The sequence below is a fragment of the Lactuca sativa genome, chromosome 6, assembly GCF_002870075.4.
Source record: "Lactuca sativa cultivar Salinas chromosome 6, Lsat_Salinas_v11, whole genome shotgun sequence".
Taxonomy (NCBI): Eukaryota; Viridiplantae; Streptophyta; class Magnoliopsida; order Asterales; family Asteraceae; genus Lactuca; species Lactuca sativa.
In genome coordinates, this window is record NC_056628.2 from 185,250,075 (window position 1) to 185,272,012 (window position 21,938).

The 21,938-nt window shown below is 38.9% G+C and overlaps 1 protein-coding gene across 1 annotated transcript; it reads left to right on the top strand.

Annotated features, from left to right (window-relative positions):
- The first annotated feature begins 11,836 nt into the window (after window positions 1-11,836).
- On the top strand, window positions 11,837-12,722 carry LOC111908911 (uncharacterized). The gene is made up of 2 exons (XM_023904701.2): window positions 11,837-11,891; window positions 11,965-12,722. The coding sequence occupies exons 1-2, from the start codon at window positions 11,837-11,839 to the stop codon at window positions 12,720-12,722; spliced, it is 813 nt and encodes a 270-aa protein (XP_023760469.2).
- Window positions 12,723-21,938: the final 9,216 nt, after the last annotated feature.

Genomic DNA, 21,938 nt, shown 5'->3' on the forward strand with positions numbered 1-21,938 from the left:
ATGACTTGCCGAGGTCGTTCTTGAACTCGTCGATTCATCTTCATCCATAAGAAGGTGTTCATTCTATGACTCGCCGAGTTCCTCTTGAACTCACCGAGTCCATCTTCATAAGATGGGAGATTTCCTTGGACTCGTCGAGTCAGTTCATACACTCAGCGAGTCCCATGATTTCCAGGTCCAAAAGAAACCCCTATCAGGCTGAGTGTTTCTTCCACTCAACCAAAACCATTTCCAGAAGATATTTTTGGGGGAAAAAGCATCCCGACTCGCTGTGTCCCTCTTTGTCCAATACTATACAATCGATTTCAGTGGGACTTAAAGCATCCCAATCATAGATCTGACCTCCTAGGGTCCCTTTTATACGTACAACTACGAACTTGATGTCTATACATGGGGTTTTTGGCTCAAAAGGCTATAAAATGGAGTTTATATGATACATTGGCTTCCCATGGCCATAAAGTTGACACCTTTATGACATTGGAACCCTCAATGGTTCCAGATTTGAAGCACAAATCCACATATACAAGCAAATCTAAGCATAGCCTCTTAAAAGCTTAGAAAAGGTAGAAAATAGCCCCTAAACAAGATCTAGGAGATAGATGGTCAAGGTTCAAGCTTTTTACCTTGAATGAACTAAGAATGAAGCAAAACCTTTGGATCTTCTTGCTTCCTCTTGATCTCCCAAGCTCCTTTCTTCTTCTCAAACTTCAATCACACAACAAATGTCACCACAAAGCTCAAACACACTCAATAGTTGTTTAGGGTTTCCGCCTAGGGTTTCTCTGAGTTAAAAGGGTGATGGAGGCTGGGTTGGGACAAGATAAAGTTTTTAAATATGGTGCAAACACTAAATATTAGGTTTTTGTCCAGACAGATCCTACTCGTCGAGTCGGTCTTCCGACTCGTCGAGTAGGTCACTTAAACCCCTGATCAAAAGTCGAGTCTACTCGACGAGTTAGGCCACCAACTCGTCGAGTCCCAAAGTAAATTTCAATATTTTCTTGAAATTAAATACGTACTAGGGATCAGGTGCTACATTGACAGACTGCCCATACTAACCCACTGCTAATTCCAATCCACATGTTATCCTAACTAACTACGCAACTTCCGATTACCTGAACTTCCTACTAGAAAACAAAACCACAGACCATTTGCTGATACCAGAAAGTTTTCACTTGACTAAAGGGATTAAATATTCCTTCAAGAAAGGCTAATCCTGATGATAACGATTCCATAAATATAAAGAATAATGAGAGACAATATGGGAGTTAATCCTTCTAGTTCTAAACAAATCACTGCTTCCTTAACAACTGATCTGATAGGCTTCTGCTATAATTCTAATTCCAAACTCGCCCGACCCACACACAGGTAGAATCATTCCAAAACACGAGCACAAGGGCTCTCCCTATCACCAGAACCAAAACATCCTTTTTTTTCTTCTAATCCCATCAGTTGATTCCCTTGGCATATAGATTCCTTAATTCGTTTCTATATGTATGTGGGGTGAAATAAACCCGGTGTGTAATAGACACGGTACAACATTATGCTGACATATGAGTTGAAATAGACTCGGGTGTAACATTCATAAATTCTTGAAAAATTTGAACTTTTAAATAACCCAAAAACCATCATTATTTATAAATGGTTTTTAATACAAGTTCAATATTAGAGTAATCCCAAAATCATGAAACAAAACATGAGGAGGTGCACGATCACGCCTTCGCCTTCTTGCGATCCTCTAAGGTACCTGAAACATAATCCAAAACTGTAAGCCTAAAACTTATTGAGTTACCCCAAAATACCAATACATAAAAAATAGCACAAATATAATAACAACATGCAATGGGTCCACAACTAACAGACTAGATTACACATGAGCCCACAACATAAGTCTAGCTTGCCCCCTAGGCCCATAGCTTATGTCTGGCTTGCTCCCTAGCCTGATTAGTCCTCGAACTAAATACCACTAAGCCCTCGGTAAGAGTCTAGCATGCCCTTCCCGGCCCTCAACTTGTATCTGGAATGCTAATGAGCCCTTAGTATGAGTCTGGCATGCACTCCCTGGCCCTCAGCTCATATCTGGTATGCTATAGGGTTTGTTGGCTACAACACGGAGCAGTACAACCTCAACCCAACCCACATAATATGTTGACATATAACAAATAATATCATATACACATAAACAGAAAGTAACACAAGTAGTCCTACAGATCTACCAAACTAGCATATCAAGACTAGCATGCATATATATTCCATACTCAGCATATCAACAATATCAGGTTATCAAACCAATGGTCGGCTTTGGTGCCTTTGACTCGAAAGTACAGTGAGGAAAACTTACCTCACAGGCAGCATAGAACTGATAAGGCCTGACTCCGAATCTTAGCTCTCAACTCAAATGCCTACAACCACCAAGTGACCAATTCCATCAAAATCCCAACAATACCCAAAATACGCTTAAAAGTCAAACTTGTTCAAACATGGTCAAACTCCAAGTCAACTGGTCAAAGTCCAAGAACCCACTGAGTCAACCCAACGGAGTTAACTCGAAAATTGATTAACCATGCGAGTACGCGAGGCATATTCTGTAGGGACGTGCATCGTATACAAGGCTTCAGAGAAACCACCATCGGGGTGGTTGACCGGGTATGCGGGGTTGTACCCTCGCATATCCATTTCCCTTCTTAAGTGCTTAATGAATTTAGCACTTGAACTCATACTTCAGATCCAAGGTCCAGAGGCATACTAGGGTCATAAAGTACCCAACTCTATGACTTTCCATGTCCAAAATGTCCTTAATGCAAGGTCTTAATCCATTAAGACCTTCTACAAGAAACATAGAGCCAAACTAGCTAAAGTGACCTCATTTTTATGGCTCAGATCCCTTCTTAGGGTATGAAAGGACAACCCAAAATGTCCAAAACACAACATGCATAACAATGGGACTTTTGGGACAAAAAGAACATTATAAAGTTACCAAAATGAGATCCAAGCAAACAAAGCATAAATGTAGCAACTTTTTGCCTTCTGGAGCTTCCCAAGAAGGTGATGATCTAAGATCCATAAGCTTGCTTCAACTTTTTATCTCCTTGATGCAACTTCTTTTTCCTTAAGCACACAAAGGACACAATTTTAGCTCAAAACACTCTCTTATGGGATTAGGGTTTGCCAAAAACGACTTAAGGGATTGGAGGCTGAACATGAGGCTAAATGATCCATAAAGGAGCTTAAATACCCCCATAAACCCAAAGATTTAGGGTTTCACTCAAACATAAGTACGCCCAACGTACATATGTGTACACCCAGCGTACGAGGGAGCGCCATAGTACGCTTATTGTACTCACATATACGATCAGCGTACAGCTTCTGTCCCAAAATTACCAATTTTCCACTAGGGATTCTTAGGGCTACATCCTTACAATCCAAGGACCAAAATGACATAATTTAAAACCTAGGGAAGAATTTGAAAATACCTGAATGTCGGGATGTTACATCGGGGGTGAAATACACCCAGGAGGTGAATGCAACGCCCCAAATCTTAAAGTATTAATTTATGGTTTTAATTTTCATGATTTCAAGGTCTACTCGACGAGTTGGTTGCCCTGACTCATCGAGTAGCATCGTGTAGGTCCACGTGTTTAAGTGACCTACTCGCCGAGTCCAAGAAAGGACTCAACGAATAGGAGCTAGAGGATGAAACCCTAATATTTGGGGTTTTGCACCCTATTTAAAGGATCATAAGCCTCCTTCAGCCCCATTACAGCCTCCTGAGAGTTCAGCAAACCCTAATCCGTGTGTAACATCCCAAAATCGAGACCCAAGTTTTTTTGTTTAATTATATTACTTATAAAAAAATAGTTTATGGAAAACATCGTTATTGTAATTTCAAAACATGAAGTCACCAATTACACATCTCTAAAACCTTAACATCAAATAGTAAAACATCATAGTACAATCCCAGGGTTCTAAAAGCGGAAATCATATGTGTGCGATGCGCACTACCTTGCCGGCTCCTTCCCCTTAGTTGAAGAGGTACCTGAAACCAAATCTAAAAACTGTAAGCACAGAGCTTAGTGAGTTCCCCCATCATACCACATACCATACAATCATACATACTGTCGGGCAATTTTGGGGTGCCCGACCTACCCGTGTCAAGCCATTCTGGGGTGTTGACCCACCCATGTCAAGCCATTTTGGGGTGCTGACCTACCCGTGTCAGGCCATTCTTAGGTGCCTGCCAACCCCCCGGTGTATCTCACCCGGTCACGGGGACTATTTCACCCCTACAACTATCACATAATAACATATCATAATCATGTTGTCAGACAGGTCTGGGGTGTCCGACCTACCCTTCGGTCCTAACGACCGAATTGGGGGAATATTCCCCTCCTACTACCACTATCACATAGAACATGTCATATTGGCACACAAAACGCATCAAGTAATAGAAAACAAGACAATTATCACAAAGATAATCATATCAACGGTAATCAACTACTTTTAGGTCGACCTTGGTGCCTTAGATCCACTCCTACTGGAATGTAACTCACCTCAATGCCGTGTAGTGCCTGCACTGTCCTCGGTGTGAAAATCGACTCTCCTCGACTCCTTAATACCTACATGACAACTTTTCTATGTTATCAATTCATACATGTAACCCTTACAAGGGTCACCCAAGTCCAAGTCAAAGTAAATGTCAAAACCTTGGTCAAAGTCAACACTTGGTTGACTCGACTCGCCGAGTTGGTCCACCAACTCATCGAGTCCCCATGTCCACAAAATGCCATAATCCCGTTCCTACTCGTTAAGTCTAGCAAGAGCTTGACGAGTTCGCCTTCAACAACATATCGGAGCATCTTCACCCGACTCGTCGAGTTCTTCCTTGAACTCGTCGAGTCCATCTTCATCCATATGAAGGTGTTCAGTCTATGACTCGCCGATTTGATCCTTGAACTCGTCAAGTCCTTCTTCATGTGGTTGGGACATTTCCTTGAACTCGTCGAGTCCATAAAAACCATTTCCAGAAGACAGTTGGGGGAAAATGCGACCCGACTCGCCGAGTCCCTCTTTGTCCAAAACTATTCAGTCAATTATAATGGGTCTTAACGCATCATAACCATAGATCTAGCCTCCTAACGTCCATTTTACACGTAAAGCTACAAACTTGATGTCCATGCATGGGCCTTTGGCTCAAAAAGCCATAAAAAGGGGCTTATGTGGTGCATGGGCTTCCCATGGCCATAAAGTTGGCAACTTTATGCCATGGGAACCCTCAATGGTTCCAGATATGAAGTGCGACTCAAAGGTATACATCCAATCTCGAATATGGCTCTATAATGCCCAAAATGACAAGATTTAAGCCCTATGGAAGATCTTTCAAACGGGAAGTCAAGGTTGGAGATTTTTACCTTGAATGAGGTGGAAATGAAGCAAAACCTATGGATCTACTAGCCTTCTCTTTATCTTCCAAGCTTCCTTCTCTTCCTCAAGCTTCAAACACACAAAAATGGCACCACAAGGCTGAAGAACACTCAACAATGGTTAGGGTCTTCTGGAAGTGAGAGAGATGACGAAGGCTGGTTTGGGACGAGTTAAGTTGTTTAAATAAGGTGCAAACCCTAAATATTAGGGTTTCATCCAGACAGCTTGTACTCGCCGAGTAGGTCACTCAAATACCCAAAAAATGTTGAGTCTACTCGACGAGTTGAACCTCCATCTCACCGAGTCCCAGAGCAAATCATGAGTATACTAAAATTGAAATACGTACCAGGAACTGGGTGTTACACCGTGTGTGTGCTTCATCCTTGTGTGTTTCAAGCTTTGGGAGGTGGATCTTTGTAAGAAGAACCTGGAGACCAAGTGGCTAGGAGCAAAGAATGTGTGGGGATCTGACATCTACCTCAGCTGGCATCTCTTGGAAGGTATCAAGTTGTTACTTTGATCTCATTTCCTTTTAGATCTCATTTGATTAAAGATTAGGGATGTTCTAGTATAATAAGAAGCTATTCTTGGGTATGAGCTAAGATCTGAGGTTGTAACTTCAGATCTGAACTCTCTTTGGGCTCTAATTCCATAAAGCTATTAGCTTTGGCAAGTATGAACCCGCTTTAAGTGTAAAACTCCATTTCAAGCTTGGATTTTTCATTTAGAGTCTTTAGAGCCTTGTATGCACGTAATGTTTGGAACTTTACGTGATGAACATGCCTTGGGGAATTGGATCTGCAATATGGAACCTTATCATGGCTTAAAAAGCATCTGGATGGAAGAAGGACTAAATGGACTTGACGAGTTGTATGGTCAACTCGGCGAGTCCGATGAAGATTGTCGTGAACTCGGCGAGTCAGTAGGGTGACTCGACGAGTCAGTTAGGGTTTTCCCAGCTTTTGGCACGCATGAACTCGACAAGTTGCAGGGAAACTCGACAGGTTGGCCAAGGAGTTTACGACCGCAAACATTAGGAACTCGATGAGTCACTCATGTGACTCGGCGAGTTGGCGAGTTATGCAAGGAACTTGACTAGTGGCTAGTTGTAATCGACGAGTTGAGGTTGACATGGGCTGTTGACCTTGACCTTTGACTAGGACTTTGACCAAGGGTAGACTATTTGACTTCTGAGAGCATTTTGGGAAAATTGGAAATTACGAGTATGGTTCTATGGTGAATATAGGTGGTGGAGTCTGTAACAGTGATCCAAGAGTGGGGCTTATCATTGCAGCACGTCAGTTGTGAGGTGAATTATCCTCACTATACTCAAGGTTCTAAGGCACCAAGGCTGGCCCTTTGTTTTGTTATTGGGATTATTACTGTTGTGATATGTTAGTTCGATATCCTGGTAGATAGGTTGGTTATATACTAGTATGATCTATTAGATTGGTATCCTGGTAGATCGGATGTGGTTATGCTTAGTGACCTATAGTTGGTCTGATTGTCTGCATGCTAGTAGTTATGCCAGTTAGGTGGATCTATATGACAACTTGTAGTATTATGTGATTATCTATATGTGCATTAGTTGTGTTATATGTCGATATATTTTATGGGATGGGTTGAGGTGAAAATGCTCCGTGTGGTAACCAACAACCTAGGAGCATTGCAGATACGAGCTGAGGGTGACTCGTATTGTGTGCTCGATGGCAATCCAGATGTGAGTTGTGGGCCTGGAAGGCAATCCAGACTCACACTATGGGCCAGGGGTAATCCAGTCTGTAAAGTTGTGGACCCAGTACATGCTATTAATTGTATATATGTTATGTGAAGTGTATCGGTATGTTGGCATTCTAACCCAATGCTTGAGGGCCTAGAGTATTCCATCCCGATAGATGATTGGACCCATAGTATGTTGTATGTTTTTGTATTTGTATTGTGGTGTGTATGGGTATTTTGGGGGTAACTCAGTAAGACTTCGAGCTTACAGTTTCAGTTTATTGTTTCAGGATCAGCGGTTGACCATGGAAAGGCGAAGGCATGACCGTACACTTCCTCGATTGATGATTATGATTTTTGGGAACTCTGATGTTTAAACTATTTTGGAAACAAATTGTAATAATACAATGTTTTTAAATGATTTAAAAAGTTTTAAATTGGCTCGAATTTTATGGATGTTACAGTGAAATAGACCCGATACAGCCTTGGGCTGACATATGAGTTGAAACATAATCAGGGGTGAAATACACTCAATACAGCCTTAAGCTGACATATATGTATGGTATGTGGTATTTTGGGAGATTCAATAAACTTTGTGCTTACGATTTTCATGTTTCAAGTACTTCCAGTTCGAAAGGGAAGGGCTTAGGATGATCGCATTGCATGTACCATGATTTTCCGCTTATTTGACTCTGATGTACTTTTGAGATGTTTTCTGAATACTTTTATGGTTTTGTCAAACATATTTGTTTGATGGTTTATTTAATATAAAAACAAAAAAAAAATAGTTTTGAGTTTTGGGACGTTGCAATTTTCCATCATGTGTTTGTCCAGTGTGAAGTAGCCACGAATGTTTGGAGAACAATGTTCAAGTGGTTTGATTTACCATTTCCTTTGTTCAACAATGTTGTTGATCTTTGTAGTTGGGTGGATTCGAATAGTTTGTTGCAATCAAAGAAGAAGGTGGTGGAGGTCATTCTTCGTACAACGATTTGAATGTTTCGAAATGGTGTTGTGCTCCAAAATATCAAGTTAAAGAGAAGCTCCATTTGATAACATTGTTTTACATTCGTTTGTTTGTTTTTTCGCATAGATGTAGTAGTAGCACCATAACGTGGACTTTGTGGTTACAGAACCCATTGCTCCATAACTTTTTGTAATTGTTTTTCTATACCTCCTTGCTAGTTGTCTTCGTTCATATAATTCAGCCGTTCAAAAAAAATTATGAGATGACAAAAAGAATTAAAGCGATCGGTGAATATAATATAATTGGCCATAGAAATAGATAGACTGTTCTTTCGTATATATTAGTCCATGATATTGGAATTGGTAATCCATAGTACATTTTATTAAGCATTTGATGTTGAATTAATACTTCTACATGAGTGAGATTTTCTATTAGAAAATATGTGGTGATATTTTGGTAAAATTTTGTCGAAATTTTATATTTCCAAAATAATCATACGGGTTTCAAAAATATTAAAAATTGCACATATTCATTTATGAATTAATTTTACGAAGGACCTTATATTTTTTTGTTTGTTTTTATTTAAACATCAACTTTTTTTTTTTTAAATCCCACATTTTCAAACTTTTTCGTTATGGCAAATTTTCTAGAAAAAAAATATACGGTTTTTTTTTTCGAAAAACCCTCATATTTACAAATTTTGTTATGAACCATTTTTTTTTTTTTTCATTTTTTACTTAAAATCCATATGCTTTTCTTAATACTGCTTATTATGGTGACTGGTGGAGAAAGATGAAGATTTGATTGTATATATGCTTGCTAATTTAAAAACATAAAGTCTTATAACTACAAATTTGAATGTTATTGTATCACAAATGTTTCAACGTTTGTTAATTTGGAAGGTTAAGGATTTATGTATGCTAACTTGTGTGAAATCGTATACAAATGATTATGCATCTGCTAATTTCGGGAGGTTATGCATAAGCTAATTTGGAGACTAGAGGTATCATGTTTGCTAACCGAAGGTTTTAGATCTAATAATTTGAAAATGAATACCAATGCAATGCTTAAGAAATTTGTTCACTATGTTATTATTGATATGACTATTGATAGTAAATATTGAGTCTCAAAGAAATCTAATGAGTTTATTATGGATCAAATAACAAAAAACTAAAATTAGGTTTCCAAATACAGATAGGAGTTCTAGAGTTGTCTTTTTGTTTGATTTTGTCATTTTGATATGTATTTTACAAGCAAGAATTAGGGGCTGTTTGACAGGATCTGAATATTTAAGATCTGAATTTTTAAGAGATCTGAATTTCTAAGAGGATCTGAATTTTTAAGATCTTAATTTTTAACATGCTGTTTGGCTGGAACCTCTGAATTCTAACCAGAATAATAAAAATGACCATTTTACCCTTCCTTAGTTTTGTTTTGTGTTGTGCTAAATGATAAATGCATAATTGATTAAAACTACAAATGATCATGCAATAACCGAATTAAACATAAGTTCATCCAAATTCACTCCTTCAATTAATGGAAACATAAACATCATACGATATAACCAAATTAAACATAAATTCTTTTAAATTTGTTTCTTTCGATCAATGGAAACGTAAATATCATACCCATGGAAAACATAAATATCATACAGTAGCCAAATAAAATACATTTCTATTTTTTGCTACTGCAAAAAATATGTTTCTATCAATATTTTCTCAGCAAAAAGTTAACAAAAACAGTTGCTGATTTGAATGAACTTCAAAAACGTGGTGGTGCCTTTGATCTCAGCTTCTCTATTTGGTCATACAAATTGTAATGGAGATAATTGCAAAGTAGCAGGTTCAGGAGTGTTTCCTGCAATCATAATTTCCATATTCCTAAATCACACCACCAATAATGATCACAATAACGATTAGTATACACATTATTTTTTATAATCAGTCGCTCAATAACATATAATGGAAATCAAATTCATCAATAAACAACCGATATGATCAAACAAACAATGATAGAGATCAAATTTTGAGAGATTTCACGGAACAAATTTCGATGAGCTTTAAAGGAACAAAAAATCTTTTTTTACCTAAATGTTGTTCTCGACGAGATGTCATGGATCTGAAGGGCGTTGTTGGCGGCGGGGCTGCCGGAAGCGATGGCAGAGGCGTCGATGATGGTGGAGGGTTTGGCAGGCCCGACCAGCAGCGGAAGGGAGAAGACAAATTGTGTCGAGTGAAGGATAACGAGAAGAGGGAAAGAGTTGGGTTCGCTGCAGAGCAGCCGGTGGCGCTGGCGATGGATGAGGGTGGAGGTCGGAGGTGGGTCTCACAAAGCGGCAAGTAGAAAATGTCATCGTTTTGTTGGAGATATGTGTGTGGTAAGGAAAAGCAACCCGTGAGAAATAGAAAGAGAAGCCTGGAGCGGTGGGCAAAATAGGAACACGTCTCTCTTATTTTTTTCAGACTCTACCTTATATCTGAAATATTAAGAGCCTTTTAAAAGATTAAGAGTCAAAAAAATAAGAAGCTATCAAACAAGCTATATCTTGAATTTTTAAGAGGTTACCTCTTAATTTTTCAATTAAGAGGTAAACAAACAGGGCCTAATGAAAACCATAAAAACACTATAAACAACAACATGAACAAAAACATAGAGTTATTAAGCAAAACGAAAAAATTGGTTCAAATGAAAATTTTCAAATATATAGTTTTTTGAAAAATACAAGTTGGATATTTTCCGACAATAAAATTATCAATTACCGTAAACTTAAAGAAATATTATTTTTTTAATATTAACCTCATCCTAAAAAATTACAAAAATAGGCAGAAAAGTTTCCCGGAAACCACATGTTTTGACCAAAATTCTATTGTGGATACCGCATATGGATAGGCTTCCACTTTTAGTTACTTTGGGAATATTTGCCAAATTTTGCAGTTTTGCTTCGGTGCATAAACCTGCCTTCACCTTCGTTGTTACCACAAAAGATTCATTACCAAACTATACTCACATCTCTAATCATCAACTACATTTAATTAATTGCTACCTAACCCTCAATACTTAAATCAATTTAACAAAATCTCTTATTCCATTCTTAAAGAGTTCAAACATGATTTGAGTCGTTACTTACAACAAAACATCAAATTCTATCAAAAATTAGGCTTCAACATTTGAAATAATACAGAAAAAAAAAAAGCACACATGCTTTTCTTATTTGGAAAATCCAAGTCTGCTATCTATGACCATTTACTCTACGTCTCTACCTACTCCACGAACCCACTAATTACCAAAATTATTAGTACAAAATAAAATAAAATGTGACTGCTGTCAAGCACATTGCAATACTTATATATCAATATACTTAGTATAATTCGGGTCGGGTCACATGCATGCTCGAATTGGGTAAGTTCATGAATCACATTAGTCTCTAACTACTTGTATTTCTTTTTCATCATGACAGAGTAGTAGTTATAGTTCTAAGCCATCGTGCCACTAAACATTATATATATCTATATAGTAATATACATATAATTTGTGTATGTATATATATAAGTAACAAGTTAGTTCCTATCCATCCTACCACTAAACAACAATTATCTCCATGGCGGGTTCAAGGAAGCTAACAACGGCTTATCCTTACTATTCTCCTCCACCACCATCACCACCACCACCAACACCAGCATGTCCACCACCACCACCTCCTCCACCTCCACCTCCCCCACCAACGCCTGCATGTCCTCCACCACCACCACCTCCGGTTCCATGCCCTCCTCCACCACCACCTCCAGTACTTCCATGCCCTCCTCCCCCGAAACATGGACATGGGAAGACACCACCGTCTCCGACCCCTGAGACACCAGCTTACCCTCCTAAAGCTGCACCACCAAAACCTTCCCACCCGCCACATGGTCCAGCTTACCCTCCTAAATCGTCACCACCAAAACCCTCCCACCCACCACATGGTCCAGCTTACCCGCCGAAGGGTCCAAAGCCACCAACACCAAGCGGACCAGCTAGTCCACCCAAAGGGTCGAAACCACCAACCCCTGGTGGACCGGCTAGTCCACCAAAAGGACCAAAACCACCAACTCCCGGTGGACCGGCTAGTCCACCCAAAGGATCGAAACCACCGACCCCTGGCGGACCAGCTAGTCCACCAAAAGGTCCGAAACCACCGACGCCAGGTGGTCCGGCGTATCCACCAAAACCAGCAACACCTGGTGGACCTGGAAAACCACCAAAGCCAAGTACTCCGGGAAGCTGGCCTCCTGAAGGACAACCTCCTCTACCTTCATATCCACCCGTCCCACCTCCACAGCCTTTCAATGCTGTTCCCCCGTCTGGCAACATCCTAACACCACCAACACCGCCAGGCGGTGGTGGAGGCAAAGACCACACTGTCGTCATTGCAGTGTGTGCATCGCTAGGTGGTGTGTTTTTCCTAGCATTCTTGGCAGCTGGACTATTCTGTTTGGCGAAGAGAAAGAAGAAGCCAATCTTGGTTCCAGCAGCTGCTCCATATGGTCATGGCGGCGGAGAGGGACATGGTCATGGTCACGAAGGAGGAGCCGGCGGCGGCGGAGGTGGTGGTGAACACTCAAGCTACGGGCAGCACTAGCGTTCAACTATACCTTAAGAACCGCATAAAATACAAGTGGCCAGCGGTGTGATAATTAATCTTTTATTTTTCTGAATAATACTTGATTTGTTTCGTAAATTTGTAATTGGTGTGTGAAGTTCAAACACTTTCATGTTATAGGAACTTGTATTCTACGTATTAATATTGTACGTTACATGGGTATAGGGTTTTATGTTTTAGATAGGATTTATAAAATTCAACATTTGTATTTAATTTGATCAATAAAAAGTTGCCACATGTTTGCATTTATTATTTTGTAATGATTTCCTCGATGATTTTTTTTTCTTATATACAAATTTAGTAGAGAGTATTTGCACAGATGAGTCAAGTTTGTTTATCTTATTTATTTATTTATTAATTTTCCCTTTAAGTGTATGAAGATTGAAGCAGACACAAATATTATAAAATAAGAACACCAAACGTATCAACGTCACCTAATTGAAAAACCTTAATTTAAATCATTGAAAATGTTGAAAGTGATACACAAATTATGTCATTTGTTCATTTTTAGTCGTTTTGTCTATGTAATGACTAATGAGTTTTTTAAAACCGTCATTCTTTTGGTTTCATTAACCGAGTCTTGTAGGTAATAATGGTTAAATGTTTCTAAAAATTATAAATTATCAATGAAAAGAAACTATTTTTTTTCTTTGATATTCTACTTTAAGATAATAAACCTTCAAAAAACATCTCAATTAGTCTCTTTAATTATGTCCCTTAACCGATTTACATAATATTATTTTAATAATTTATATAATAGCTTAAAGCCTAATCACGGACCTAGAAAAAAAAATTAAAAGTAATAGTTTAGTATATTTGTCGTTAAAAAAAAATGCAATTAATTTTTGAAATTTTTTTATTTTTTAATTTTTTTAGTAACTCATTGTACTTAAAAAACACAATGTTATTACAATTTTATTACATTTCAATTTTCATAATTTTATATTGATATTTTCTCATTAAAAGATTATATTTTGAAAGTCCAGTATTAGGCCGGAGGAAGTGGTGCCATCAAAACCGCACTTCCTTCACTGTCATATATGCGCCACATCACTTTATACCATACAAGTGTAGTTCTTTGCCATACTTTTTTTAATAGTTTAATTTAATAAAAAATCTTTTTTAATAAAAAACATAAGTTTTCATTACTTCAAAATAAAAAAACATTATTACTAAGAATTAAAAAAAAAAAACATGACATTAAAAAATCTTACAAACTTAAAAACCACACATTAAACAATTAAAAAAACTTAAAAAACACAAATAAAATAACTAAAACATACTACATAAAGTCGTTCTCCGAAAACTCGTCTTCCAAGTAATCCGGTGGATCCAAATTAAGGTCAATGTGTTGAATCTCGTAAATGTGTTACACTAAGTTTGTACGAATATTGTGAACTGTTTCTATGCAACATATCTTTGCTCTCCTGTTTGTATACTCATCACCATCAATTTCTATTGGTTAGGTCTCGGTATGGTTTTTGCTCTTCGTACGCACATATCACTCTTCCTTCGTTTGCAATAATCATATTATGCAACATGAAACATGTATACATGATTTCTTGAAGTTTTTCCTTGCCGAAATAAATTGATGGTTTTTTCAATATGAACCAACATTTCTTAAAAGCTCTAAAAGCATGCTCGACATCCTTCCTAGCTCTTTCTTGAGCTCTCTGGAATTTTTTTCGTCTAGAACCATGTAGACACATAAATGATTTAACAAACCCATCATACTCAGGATAGATCTCATCAACAAGATAATAACCATACTTATATGACATTCCATGCACTTCAAAATATGAATCTGGTGTAGATCTGTCATATATGTTGTTAAATATAGGTGAACGATTAAGAATGTTGATGTCGTTAATCGAAGCTGGGAGAACCAGAAAAAGCATGCCAAATCCACAGATCCTATGATGCATCCGCTTCAAGTATGACCATTGGGTGACCATGATTAACATCCAGAATCTAGAAGGTTAATTATAGAAATAAATTCCCTTTTTGGGGGCCAACTCGTCGAGTTTATGGCATAAAATCAACGTGTGGAAAGTTGTTGGGATGCGTGTTTTTAAGGATCAACTCATCGAGTTGGTATAGGGAAACTCAATGAGTTGACGCTGTTTGAGAAAACCCTAATGTTAGGGTTTTTCACCCTATTTAAAGACCATAACTCCCTTTGTTGGCCCCCTTACCAGCCTCCCAGTCCAGAAAACCCTAATTTCATGTATTACCCTTCAAGATTAAGTGTGTGAGCTTGTGGTGAGCTTGGATAGTTGGTTTTTGGTGATCTTTGGAAGGATTTTGAAGAATGAAGGTGCTTAGTTTGGAAGGAAGGCTTTGGATCCAGAAACACTCCATTTGTTGTAGTCCTTTTGAGGTATAAAGTCGAAACCTTGTGTTGTTATCTTCTAGATCTCTTTGTGGGATGTTTTAGTTTGACTTTTGGGTGTTTGATTGGGTTGTCCAAAGGTTAAGGGTTTCAAGGGTTATTATGCTAGATCTGACACTTTTATGACCTCTCTTGGCATAAAGTTGCAAGCTTTGCTAAGTCCTAAGTGCCATCTTTGCATTAAGTCATTTATTAAGCCATTTTTGGGCTCTATGGTTCCTTTCTTGCATGCAGGGACATAAAGTTGGAAACTTTACGTGATAATCCAGCCTTGGGATGCCAGATATGTGTTTTGGGAGTATGTTTTGAAAGTTAAAGGGTTTAATGGGTTAAGTCTCCTCTATTAAGTCAAGGATTCAGGTTTGGGTTCATTGTAGTGGTTTTTAAGGGTAAAGTTGGAAAATTTACCCTTTCTAGTCATCATATGGGAAGAGATCTTAGAATGAAAGCTTCTAGATTCAATGGAAACAGCTTAATGCATTAAGCTGTTTGATTCCTGGCCAACTCGATGAGTTTATGAGGAGAACTCAGCGAGTTGATGCGAATTTTCTCGATCTGTGCATTTAATAGGAGAACTCAACAAGTTGGGTCAACTTGGACCATTGACTTTGACTTTTGACTTATATAAGGGAATTATGGGCTTAGTCTCGTATGGGGTTGGGCCTAATTTGTAAAATTAGGCCATTAATGGGCTTTGATGGATCTAGTAGTTTCTGGTATTTTGGACTTGAGTTGTTAATAGGCCATCAGGATACAAAGTGTTTGGACTAGAAAGAACGGTTGGGCCTTAAGGTAAGACCACGTAAGGATTTTGGGCCCAATTTGGAAAATCAGGCCATTGGTTGACTAGTGGGCCTTGGGCCTTTTAGATTGTAGTTTGGGTCATGAGCTTGGTCAATACTAAGTTAGGGGTAAAATGGTCCTTTTACCCTAGCTATAGAGTTATGGTTATGGGTTGGAGCCTAATTGTCAATTGGGTTTATTATTGATATTGCTAGTTCTGGAAGCCATTAGGGCAACAACTAGGGATTCTTTCAATGAGCTTCTGCAGTGCAATGTGAGTTTCCTCACTATATCCATGTAGGTCCATTATGTGTTATGTGGTATGATAGTTGTTCTGTGATATGTTGTATGCTAGTTGTCTTTGTGATGCTTGCATGGAAGACCCCGGGGGTAGCCCGTGACACTTGGATATCAGACTATGGGGGGATCCCATGGCATTCCAAGTAAAGACCATGGGGGGAGCCCATGGCATTCCAGATCAACACCATGCAGAGGAGCGTATGGATATTATATGTATGTTGAATGATATTCTATAGGTATATGTTTATGGTATTTTGGGGAACTCACTAAGCTTTGTGCTTACGGTTTTTGGTTTATGTTTCAGTACTCCAGTTCTAGACGATTACAAGGCACACACTACATGTTTTCCACATTTTGTGAATTACTCTGGTTTGATAATGTTTTTGCTAATTCTTGGTTACCTTGATATCTTGAAAAGAAATGTATTAACGATTTATTAATCAAAAACAAAAAAAAATTGTCATGATTTTTGGGGCGATACAAGTTCGTATCAGAGCCTTGGTTTGAGGGATTCATACATACTCTCGAGTGGGTCTGAACTCAAACTGAGGATTTGGTAAAGTTTTCAACAAAAAGTATTTTTTAAGAAAAGAGTTTCTGAAATAAGAGAAAGGTGTAGTGCATGCAATCAGCCAAGCTCAAGTAAGTTTTCTCAAAATATCCATACATGTTATCTATTATGATTTGATTTATGAATCGGTGAACCGCATGCTACTTAGGACCAAGGAACTGCTTAGTTGTTGCATGATAGCATGTTAGGAGAGAGGCCTTTGTATATGTATTGTATGAGCTGGTAGACTTGCATGCTAGAACTGATTAGTCAATGATAGATTGGATTGATATGTGTAATGCTTAGTAGTCTTGGGTGTATTGAATTCTATGTTGTAATGTAAATATCTATTGGTATCAGTAACTGTTGGATTACTGTCTAAGCCCATAACCATATTTGGTAAGTACTTGACCCGGTTATGCATGGTCCTTTTGGGTTGCCTTCACCAAAGCAACTTGACTGGAGAAATAATACATAAAGAGGTTGTTATGATTTATTAATGTATTATAAGAATAATATATTAAAGGAGAATCATATTTTTTTAATTAATATTGGTCAATAATTAATTAAGAATTAATTTTGTGATCAAATGTAATTAATTAAACTAGAGGGGCTAAATTGTAATTATGTGATAGTTGCAAAATAGGGCAATGGTTGCCCTATGGATAGGGTGGATGAATTCAAGGTGATAGGGCCTTAGAATTCGTCCAAGGATAAGGCTTCTAGGCTAATCTTTTGGGTTGCTTGGTGGGCAAGCAACCAGATGATGATAAGGACTGAAACCCTAATCTATACCCTATATAAAGACCCCTTAGGCCTTAGGAAATCGGCCACTTGATCCCTAGAAGACTTAGAGCCGATTTCCTGCCTCTCCCCCCTCTCTCTCTTGCCTCTCCAATTTCTTGTGGTGTTTGTGAGCCATTAGAGGTACTATACTTGTGGTACTTGTTTTCAAGACTAAGAGATAGAAGATTTGTGCTGTTATTGCAATATAACAAGAGGTATGTAATCTCTTCTACTACATAGATTTCAAAATACCTAGGTGTATTCTAGGTTTCTTCTTGTGTTCATAAAGTTGTGTATCTAATAGAGAAAAACATAGATCCAAATCTAGGGTTTGCAAACCCTAGGATTTTCGAATTTTTGATAAGGTTTTTCAAACCCTTTTCCTTTTTGCCCAAGATTTCAAAATCTAGGGTTTGCAAACCCTGGGATTTTCGAAATATGCCTCCTCCCCAAGATAAGATCCTAAATTTTAGGGATTTGGATAATCCCATATCTTGTAATTATCTTTTAATGGTTAAATATGGTAATTAAAGATTTTGAATTATCCCATCCCATGATTTTCAAAATCTAGAGGGATTTAAGGGATTAGGATAAAATTAATTGTTTAATTTAAGATAATCCTTTATGATTTAGTAATTCACATTAATTTTTTAATTTAGATAATTATTAAATCAAGAGTTTTAATACTTGAAATTTTAATTTAAAGGTTATAAATTTCGAAAATTTTAAATTGAAATTAAAACCCTAGTATTTTAAAATGTTTAAAATACACCCTATAATATTATATTATTACAAGATTTATATATATACATATATATATATATATATATATATATATATATATATATATATATATATATATATATATATGTATGTATGTATGTATAACTAAAATGCTAGTCTTACCATTAGTAGGCCTCATTCACGAAGCGAATCTATAAGGGGGTATAAGGTTATGGCCTATAAAATGGCCATTTAATGGGTATGCACTCTTACCCACCGCTTCCTTGATTGGTGGAGGGTCGTTAGCCGAACGGGTAGGATAGGGCAATCCTCTCTTCATTAATAAGTATAATGAATCTATATAAAGTAACTAAACGTTTTTTACAAATTCTCAATCCTAGTTACTTTAGGCAAAAGTGAATTAATGCAATCCCATGAAATTACACTTTGCACCCTTTCTAAGAAGTTAGTGGAGTGTATGTGGTTAACCGACACACTAATTGGTTCTAAGCAAAGGTGGCAAAGGGTGACTCATTGTTTGTCATAGTTCGATGGAGCATGTGTGGTTAACCAGCACATCGAATAGGTGACTGTAACAATGAGGGCACCATGCACATTTGCATGGTTATTCACACCCGCTTTGTGATTCTAGGCATCCCAGTCACAAACGAGAGGGGCATATCGAGATTTAAACATGCCATTGAAAAATTCAATGAATCTCAAAAGGAATCTAGGAATTCTCAATACATTTAAAACCTAACCCTTTTATGTTTTTCATGGTGAAGAATTAGTGAATCGTCATTCACTTACCTCCAAATTATTTGCATGTTGGATTACGGCATCCCTTTTCTAATATGTAAATAATGTTGTTGGATCCTATCCCTAATTTCTCATTTTGGGTGTTTAATTAGGGATTCAATTCTAATCAAACTTTGTTCCTTTCTATTTCCAGATGTCTAACGCAAATACCAACAACACTGTTGCTGGTTCATTCTCGCTAATGAGCCTATGTCAAAAGGAGACATTTGACGGATCGAATTTCAACGAATGGATAAGATATATTCGCTTGATTTCTCGCTACGAGGACAAATAATATGTCCTCAAAGAGAAGCTTGAAAAGATCAATCCGGAAATCGCTACTCCCGAAGAAATGGCCGTCTTTGAGACCCATGAGCATGATGCAACGAAAGTTCATTGCATCATGCTAGCCACAATGAACCTTGAACTCCAGAAGTCCTATGAGGACATGTATCCATACGAAATGCACCAAGATTTGATGGAGAGGTACCACCAAAGCTCAAGGCAAGAGCACTATGAGATCATCACCAACATGATCACCGCTAAGATGGGAAGTGGAGAATCCCTAACCTCGCATCTGCAAAAGATGCAGAGGTATGTTGATTGTCATCACAAGTTAAATGTTAATGTAACACCCAAAATTAGAAAGAACAAGAAAGGAAAGAAAACCCTAAGTCAAGGGGGGGGGGTCAACTCGTCGAGTCCAAGGAGGAACTCGACGAGTCCGAGCGGGATCCGGGTCGAGGAGTAAGTGACCGACTCGGTGAGTCGGATTACGGACTCGGCGAGTCCGGTCTGAAGAGGGAAACCCTAAATCCGGGACTTTGTGCACTATTTAAGCACCTCATTCTTTTCCTTAGGGTTCCTTTACAACTCCTCTCATCCAGAACATCGAACCCTAGCCGCCATATCCGTTTTTGAGCAAAGATCTTGCCTTGGAGTTGTGATTTGAAGCTTGGAAGAGAAGGAAGTTCATAGTGGTGCAAGAGGAAGCCTTGGATCCATAGTTGGTGTGACTTTTCAGAGCATTTGAAGGAAAGAAGTCATTACCTTCACTCATTTGCTCATAGTTTCCTTTTTTTGTCATGAGATTTGGGGCTTTTATTCCATGTTCAAGTGCCAATTGGAGTTAGAAGTCCATATCTGAAGTTTCTACTTAAGATCTAAGTGTATTCTGGCCTAGAGAGTCATAAAGTATCGGTCTTGAGGGTGTAGGTGAAGCATGGTTGTCTTAACCCCGAGTATGGAGTGTTTTGGGCCTAGATCTCCTTAGCTACACATAAAGTTTGCAACTTTACGTGAGGATAGGCCTTGGAGGAGTGGATCTACAGTTTAGAGTCCCTGCATAACTCAAAAAGCTTTTGAATGTATGAAGGACTAAATAGACTCGGCGAGTCCTTCGAGTGGACTCGGCGAGTAACATGAAGATTAGGAGGGACTCGACGAGTTGGATGAGCAACTCGGCGAGTCTGTTGAAGTTTGCCTTGGACTCGACGAGTCTGTTCTTAGACTCGGCGAGTTAGGTCGCGAAACCCCGAACCCTTCAAGGTAAGACTCGAATCAGTGTGTCGGGTGGAGACTTAATGAGTTGGAAAGGACAGGACTCGAAAATCGGTGGACTCGGCGAGTCATGAACTGACTCGGCGAGTCGAGTCGCGAATGGAAGGACTCTGAGCATATGAACTCGGCGAGTCAGTAGGCAGACTCGGCGAGTAGGGTTGACCTGGAAGGTTGACTTTGACCAGGACTTTGACTTTGACCAGAGTTGACTTAGCTGACTTTCGGGGGACAGTTAGACTAAGTGTTGCATTGATATTGGTAGCTCGGGGAGCTAGTGGAGCAGGAGTTCAGAGAGTTATTGGGTAGCAGCTAGAGGGGTTATCAGCAAGTTCAGCTAGTGCAGGTGAGTTTCCCTTGTGTGAATGGGTCTACGGCCATAATGCCGGCCCATGTAGTTGTGAGTAGGAAGACCCGAGGGTTAGCCCTAGGTACAGTATGCTAGTATGATATTCAAGACGAGGTCCAGTGTAGCGGGCGGGTGCCCAAGGAATGGTTTGTATGATAGTTATACTTGTTGTCTGTGTGATACATGTATGTGCCTGGCAGGAAAGTGAGTGTGGGTGAGGTCCCATATCTCACCAGCAACAGAGTATGGACGATGTTCCATATCTCATTAGCAGCAGAGTAAGGGCGAGGCCCAGGTTAGGGAAAAAGTGAGTGTGGGCCGGGCCCACATCTCACTATCAGTAGGAGCGTGGACGGGGTTCCGTGACTCATTAGTTGCAGGACATGGGCGAGGCCCAAGATAGGCGAGGCCTTTAGAACAAGATTCGGTAGTATACGTTTAGTTTATGTGTTGGGATATGTTATGTGTTAGTATATGTTGGCAGGTGAGGCCCAGTGACAGGCGAGGCCGAAGCGAAACAGATCTGTGTCCGAGCGGGGCTCGAAGCCAGGCGGGGCCTGGAGTGGCGGGGCCGTTGTAGCGGGCGAGGCCCGAGGTAGGGGGCGAGGCCCAGAATAGCGGGCGTGGCCCAATATGTGTAGTATGTGGTTATGCATGGTATGAGGTAGGTTGGGGAACTCACTAAGATTTTTGCTTACGGTTTTCAGTTTTGGTTTCAGGTAGTTCCGATAGTGGAGGAAAGAGCTCGGGGTGATCACATGGCACACACCATAGATTAGACCGCCTGGGATTTTTTACTCTGATAATGAACATATGTTTTGGAAATTAATGCTCTGATTATGTTATGGATTGATAATTATGTTTTAAGTAATGTTTTATAAAAGACATTTTTAGACTTGAATTTTGGAAAGTTACAAGTTGGTATCAGAACCTTGGTTTGAGGGATTCGGACATACT

What these genes read in the sequence shown, in the direction of transcription:
- LOC111908911 (XM_023904701.2), top strand. Translation starts at nt 11,837, where the DNA reads ATGTCCTCCACCACCACCACCTCCGGTTCCATGCCCTCCTCCACCACC. An exon ending in CTCCTCCACCACCACCTCCA is followed by an intron (nt 11,892 to 11,964) that starts GTACTTCCATGC and finishes CTGAGACACCAG; the next exon opens with CTTACCCTCCTAAAGCTGCA.